The sequence below is a fragment of the Lissotriton helveticus genome, chromosome 1_1, assembly GCF_964261635.1.
Source record: "Lissotriton helveticus chromosome 1_1, aLisHel1.1, whole genome shotgun sequence".
Classification (NCBI taxonomy): domain Eukaryota; kingdom Metazoa; phylum Chordata; class Amphibia; order Caudata; family Salamandridae; genus Lissotriton; species Lissotriton helveticus.
The window spans coordinates 472,895,559-472,902,632 of NC_136057.1; the positions used below are offsets into that span (position 1 = coordinate 472,895,559).

A 7,074-nucleotide genomic window follows, 5' to 3' on the forward strand; every position below is an offset into this window, starting at 1 on the left:
AAACGGTGCAAGGTGAAAAAGACAGATGTCATGGCAAGTCTTCCCATGAGAACCTGAAGCAGAAGGCTAAGTGCTCTGACGTAATTCACACACCTCCAAAGCCCCAGGGTCGAAACTGGACATGCTGGCCGGAATTGTGACAGTTTAGGCCAGGACTTGATGACTCTGGCTGGAAAGATGACATGTGATGGGTTTAGTGATGGGGCAAAGGTCGGTTCCCGGGGGTCTCTCTTCCCCAAGATAAGCCATGAATGTAAGTAACAGATGTATACAGCGTAAACTGTGCAAGCATAGAAAAAAAGTTCCCATCCAAAGACCCCAAGACATTGTTCTAAACCCCCTCAAGTCATAAGGGGTGTGGGGGCTTCTAATTAGCATGCATGGACAGGTATAAAAAGGCCCCTCATGGAACACTGTCAAACACCCATTCAAAAAACTTCTGGGAGCGACTGCTGTGGATTGCTTTTTTTTTTTTTTGTTGCACTTTGAGTATTTCTTCACCAACAAGCCCTTCAACACCCTTGGGGAGCAAGTGGACTGTCTTGGAGTCACAGCGCCAACCCTTGGAACTTAAAGGCAAGAATGGACCCGAGCAACTTTTCCCAGATTGACGCCGCCTGTGAACATGTAGAGAAGGTAAATAAAGCATGGGCGCAAGGATGTATGTTTATGTGGTGTTAAAAGTATACAAAACTGTAGTTTTGAAAATGCTAAAGAGTACTTTGTAAACTGTTAATGTTTAAGGCGATGTGTTGTGTTTAATGTGAATAAAGGTGCCAATGAAGTTTTTTACAAGACGTGAAATGTAAATGTATTTAAAATGAATAAAGGCTGTGTTGAAGGTTTGAGTTTAAAGCTATGTGTGTAGACAATTAATGTTAATAGGGGTGGTGTTGTGGGGGATGGCGCAGAGTTTGCAGGCGTTTTTTTATTTAAGGGCATAATGTTGTAGGTCTTAGGAGGGTACATGCAGAGGGGAAACGTGCATTTTACAGTTCATAGAAACATTTAACTACACTGTAACGGTACCATAGGGGCTTTAAATAATATACATGGCATATAATTAAAAATAAATAATGCCTTGTTGCACTCACCAAACCGCTGTAGAGAGTTGGAGGGGTCCAGGGGGGCTCCGGGGGTCCTTGCTGCTCCTTGGTGGGGTCCTGAGGGCCTTGTATTTAAAAAATAAATAAACCCGGGGGCCAGTTGTCGAGGGGGGGCTCCTGGTGGGTCGCCATAGTCCTTTGGGGTGTTATGGGGCTGTCTCTGGGTGTCCTGGGGGTCTCTGGGTCCCTAGTGCAGCGTTATTTTTAAAACAATGCCCCGAGACCGCTTCACCATGGCGCTGCTCGGGGTGCCGGTCTCCCGGTGTCCCAGGGCCTCCGTGGCCGTTCTTATTTAAAATAAAATGCCCCGAGACCGCTTCACCATGGTGCTGCTCGGGGGCTCTAGGGGGCGGGCTCCGGGTGCCCGGTGGGGCTCCGGAGCCCGTGTGCATAATTGGGCCGTTTTTTAAAATATATCCCCGAGCCCGCTTGCATCGGGGCGCTGCTCGGGGGACTCTGGGGGGCGGACTCCGGTGTCCTTGGTGCTGTGAGGGGTCCTGTGGGCATTTTCCCATGGCCCCACGTGGATCCAGCAGCGGCAGCATGGCGGCGTGAGCTTCTCCGGGGCTGCAGGGTTAGGGCCGCCCCCACCAGTGATGAGCTGGTGACATCACTGAAGGGGCGGGCCAAGCCTGCAGGCCCGGTGTGTGTTTTTTTATTTTATTTATTGAGAGATAGCGCGAACACGAAGGTGTTAGAGCGCTTCACAATAGGAACAGAACTGCTACATGAGAACATTACAAGTGAGCAAAATACAAAGGCAAACTTTACATTAAATGAAGCAAAATTACAATTGTGCGCCAACAGAGTATAAGAGGTAGTAAACGGTGCATTACAAAAGTGACAATCGTGAGTCAACAAAATACAAGAGGTAGCAAACGATGCATTGCAGGCGGAAAAAGTGACGTGTGCAGGTTACAAAAAGCGTACAAAATAAAATATAGAGGTATAATACTGCAATATATGTGAGACTGAGAGTTAGCATTGGAATGTGTCAAAGCGCTTTACACAAGAGCCTTATGTAAAACATAAGGTCTAAGAATTACAGGTGTTACATAAAAGATACAAACAGAAAAAAATACTGGTTGTTAGCGCAAATTACAAGAGCAGGCGATAAGTTACATGGACAAAAAAATTCAATGGTGAGCAAACAAAATACAGGCGTTATCAAACGGGGCATTACATGAGGAAAAAAAAGTGCAATGTGTGCAGGTTACAGGTAGAGGTATAATACTGCAATACGTGGTAGACAATGTGGCGTAATCAAGAGGGGCGCAAGCAGGGTGTTACAAGAGAAAAGAGGCGTGTACATGTTACAAAAGAGTGCCCAGCACTTAGGCGCAATGGTCGCAAGGTAGGATGTTGGTGGTACATTAAGTCATGTACCCAGAATTACAGGATATGGCGTAGGGTGCTTCTATTTATTTTAAAATGTTTGCTAACGCTATCCCCAAGGGTGCATAACTATTACAATACATGCTTTGCCGCTGTAAGCGTTTACTAAAACCGTTTTTATTTCTTTTTTTAATTTAATGTTTAATACAGATGCAAGACCCTGCAAATGCAACCGTCACCAATGTGCCCCCGGCGCTGGACCCAGCTGTAATAACTAGCAACGCTGGTCACCTGTCGACCCCACAGCCAGGTATATATATATATATATATATATTTAGAGTTATGTAGTTCTACGTAGTTTTGTACACCAGTCTCTCAGAAGTTCTCTTTTTCTAATGGGCTCTCATGTATGTATGCTTTTACAGCTTATGACCCTGACCTACAACAAGCTTTTGACGAGCTTATGGAGTACATCGAGGCTCAAGACGCTCTGAACAGTGTGCAAAACACTTCAGTTCCTACATGTAATTAAAAAGCCCCTGTTATTTTAAACTGTCTAAGACGCTGGGGAGTTGGAGGGGTAGGCCACAGTCCTGACCCTGATGGTGTATAGTGGGACTCCTCAGAAATATGACTAAGGCGGGGTATTATTTTTTCTTTACAGGCACCCCCACGTTATGCCCGAACGGCGTCGAGGTACAAGAGGCATCGCGAGAATCAAAAGAAAGCCCTTTGAAGAGGAAAGCTTTACCTTCTAAAGTGGGACCACCGTCAAAGAAAGGAGTTGCAAAAAGACCTCTATCAGGTGTGTTTGTTACAAAGGGTGTGAAAAGTACTATCGGTGTTACAGACTCTCAAGCAGAAGGGTACAACGACTTGTAGCAAGGCCTATATAAAAAGGCGGCGGTGTAGAACTTAGGATTGTGTGTGTGTGTGTTCTTTTTATACTTTCTCTAACATATATATTTTTTCTGTTTATATTTTAGAAGCGGCTCAGAAACATGCTGCTGAAGAGAGGTCGGCGCAGCCCTTAAGGGACATAACAGCAACCGTCCAGAACAACAGAAGCGCTACAAAAGGTGTGAGTAGGCGTGTACGCCACGAAAAAGTCTCCGCGCACTACACACCAAACATGATGAACAATCCTCTACACCAATCTATTCTGCACAGGGGTGGAGTCAGCACTGGCGGAGTCTTGACAAACACAGATAACACAGGGCAGGGTCTGTGTAAAACAGCTACAGTGGGTCTGGGCCCTCTCAGCGTATCAAAAGGGAAAGGTGTCTCAATCACTGCCGCCCTTAAGAAGAAACATAAGGACTCAGAGAACCTTCCCAACCCTTTAAAACGTGTGAAGTCCTCCAAGGTATTCACAGAGCCCCAAGCAGAACCCTTAAACTTAAAGAAGACGGCTCCGATGCTCCCAGAGGTCCAGGCAAAGCCCTTAAGCCCCGAGAAGAAGAAACCTAGGACCCCTGAACCCCATGATAGCCCCTTAGACCTATCTGTAAAAAAGACTGTTAAACCTTTGAATGAGGCCTATACACCCGTGAGCCCCAAGGAGGCGGTAGTTGTAGCTGTGGATGTAGAAGAGATGGCGCCGCCACAGCCCCCTAAAACATCGCGCCTCTCAAGAAAACATCTGAAGCTGAAACCGGGGGTCCCTAAGCTACAGATAGCAGCGTCCCTCAGCAACCATAATGCAACGCTGGATCCATCCAGCATCCTGAAACCCCAGACAGTACCAAATAAAATAACTGTACATGTAGAGGTACACGCCCCTGAGCAGCCCCCAAAGCCGGTTGTAAGTGTTCAGGCACAGCCTAGGGTCTCAACGGGTAATAACACGCAACCCCTAGAAGGGCCTTCTATCGTGAACACCCCAGCTCTTGAGCTGATTAGGGGGGTGGTAGACAGCCTAGGTAGAACCCCTGAAGCGGTGTCCCAGGGGTCTTTGAGCACAGCGGGTTTACAGAACCCAGCTAACAGGTCAGCACACCCTGACACAGGCATTTCAGCTAGGACCCCTGATTATAACGACAGCTCCTCACAATCCTCATACCCATTGTCCCCTAGTACCCCTCCGGGGGCATACGACCCCACCAGCCCTGCTGCCAGCCCCGCGCCCAGCCCCGTGTCCAGTCCCGCGTCCAGCCCACCTGCCAGCCCCGTGTACAGGCCTGTGTCCAGCCCCGCTGCCAGCCACGTGTACAGTCCCGGGTCCAGCCCCGCGGCCGTCGTAAGCCCCACACAGCCCTCAGCAATAAGTGTGGATGACAAGACCACGGGGGCCCAGGGGGTACAGCCGCTTTTTCCATACAAAGTTTGCAATGTTCCATTCCTGTCCGCACCAGGGCGTTCGCCGGGGGGTCCTATTTCTAGAACACTATCGGAACAGGCTTTACAGAATGGTGCTAAGGCTGTTAGCAGTATAGATGGTCCTAAGACGTTGCAGCCATTTATAATGCCTCGCAAGGTGGGGCCCTCTAAGCAGGCGCAAGAGGGGTCTGTAAACACATATGAGGTATTTGCGGGTCATGTAAAAGAGATGCAGATGGCTGTTCGAAAACTAAAACGCCAGGCGCTCGCCGCAAACCTAAAATGGGTGGTGGGGGTGAACAAGCCCCTGTACACAAGTATGGCCCATCAGAAGATCGTGGAAAGGGTTGGGGTGTGTAAAAAAGTGATCATCCAGGAGTGTCAGGCGGCTGTGGCAGACATACATGCTATACGGGCGTGACTATGGCAACACCGGCCCCTAAAGACCCCCACAGCCAGTGGTGCTCATAAGAGGCCCCCAAAATATACCCGTAAGGTCCAGAGGTTAGTGACAAAGTCTGCACGCTTCTTAAGACTGCTCAAGCAGCGTACATCTGATGCCTCACAACCCTTCAAACAAGAAACATCTGTTTCCCTCGACCCCTTCAAACAAGGGCCCATAGTTTCAAGAACAGCTCCTGAAACATATAAACCAACACTTTACCGCCGACAATACATAGGTGCAGGGTCAAACATACCGAGGGTCGGCCATTTGAAGGGGGTAGGGGGGCGGACTTTAAAACTCCAAACACAGCAACATTCAGAAGGACCTAGGGGTGGAACTGTAGCAGCGGCCTCCATGAACAAGGCGTACAATGACACCAACCAACCTGTTCAGATAGGCTGGGGCATGGTATCTCGAAAAGCCTGGGGTCGTAAAAGAAAAAAAAAGTGGCTTAATAGTACAAAGCAACGCAGGCGCTTAATAAATAAGCTGAAGAAGGCTAGAATATGCGCTACCCGCAGGTTTACAAGGACTCCTGAGACAGGTCCCACCAGGACCCCCCAAAATGACACAACAGAGAACACCTCCGCAATTCACACTCCTACTGCTGAGGGCCCAGAGCCCTTGTGTTTAGAGAGGGTTAGAAGTTACACTCGCAATGTAGAGAGGTTTAGGGCCGTAGAACACTATGAGGAGTTTAGATTTATTAACATCCATCAAATAACATCATCCGATCAGGGTGTTCTGGCTATACATCAGGCTGTGCAGGAGCTCATAGAAAGGTTGTTACACAATGTGGGGCCTAATGACTTTTTCCAACTCCGCTTCCAGGGGCAGGGTTTTGACACTCCGTTGTTCACCAGGCGGAAGGCCCGAGATGTTTTTGACGCTGTGCAATTTTTAGAAAACCTCTCAAGGCTTTTACAGAGTAAGGCAGAACTAGTCGCCTATGGCACTTTTAGAGTCATAGCCCTCATTGTACGGGGGCGTGAGGGTGGTGTTTCCAGACCTTTAAAGAGCATACTCTACAGTCAAATAATTGGTAAGAAACAGAGGTGGCTGCTCAACTTTAACAGCCCCTCTGCCAACACATGTCTGGCGGCCAGCATCGTGGGGCTGCTGATGGCTCGCAAGACCCCTGACGCTGTCATCATGTCTAGAGCTGCTGAAGCCCATGAGGTTCTTGAAATACCTCCTGACCGAATGGTCGGCTTTGGCGATATAGGTCTTTTTGAGAACTATTTCGCCGTGACGGTGAAAGTTCTTCATCACAACGGTTCCTGGAAGTACTTTACAACAGGGGGCCCTGTGAGAAACAAGACCGTATATGTCCTCCACGCCGAAAATCATTTTTACGGCATCTTGAACCTTAAAGGTTTTTTGGGTGTCAGGAATGTGTGCGCCCACTGTGACCATATATACAGCAATAAAACATACCACCAATGTGAAATGCATTGCAAGATGTGTCAGAGGGACGGCTGTATAGAAGACGCTACCCTGAAGGTGAGGTGCGGCACATGTAGGATGTTTTGTCGCTCGCAAAACTGCTTGAGCATACACGAGAAATCTTTCACATGCGTCCCTAAAAAGGACTGCAGTGAGTGTGGGCGGTATGTGGCAACGGATCACAAGTGCAAAGGCATGATATGTCCCCGTTGTCATGTGTCTTACGAGGCAGGCACCAGCCATCAGTGTTATATGGTTAAAGGTCTACCTCAGACCAAGACCGAGGACTATATAGTGTTTGATATAGAGTGCACACAAGAGACGGGGGTACACCAACCTAACTATATTTACGCCCACCATCTAACTTCCGACGACAGCTGGGAGTTTGAGGGACGAACGTGCGTTGGTGATTTCCTGAGCACT

The 7,074-nt window shown here is 48.4% G+C and overlaps 1 protein-coding gene across 1 annotated transcript; it reads left to right on the plus strand.

Annotated features, from left to right (window-relative positions):
- The first annotated feature begins 529 nt into the window (after positions 1–529).
- Positions 530–5,181, plus strand: LOC144762423 (uncharacterized). The gene is made up of 5 exons (XM_078647606.1): positions 530–636; positions 2,652–2,751; positions 2,867–2,965; positions 3,106–3,246; positions 3,428–5,181. Exons 1-5 carry the CDS (start codon positions 583–585, stop codon positions 5,179–5,181), a joined length of 2,148 nt encoding a protein of 715 aa, XP_078503732.1. The 5' UTR covers positions 530–582.
- Positions 5,182–7,074: the final 1,893 nt, after the last annotated feature.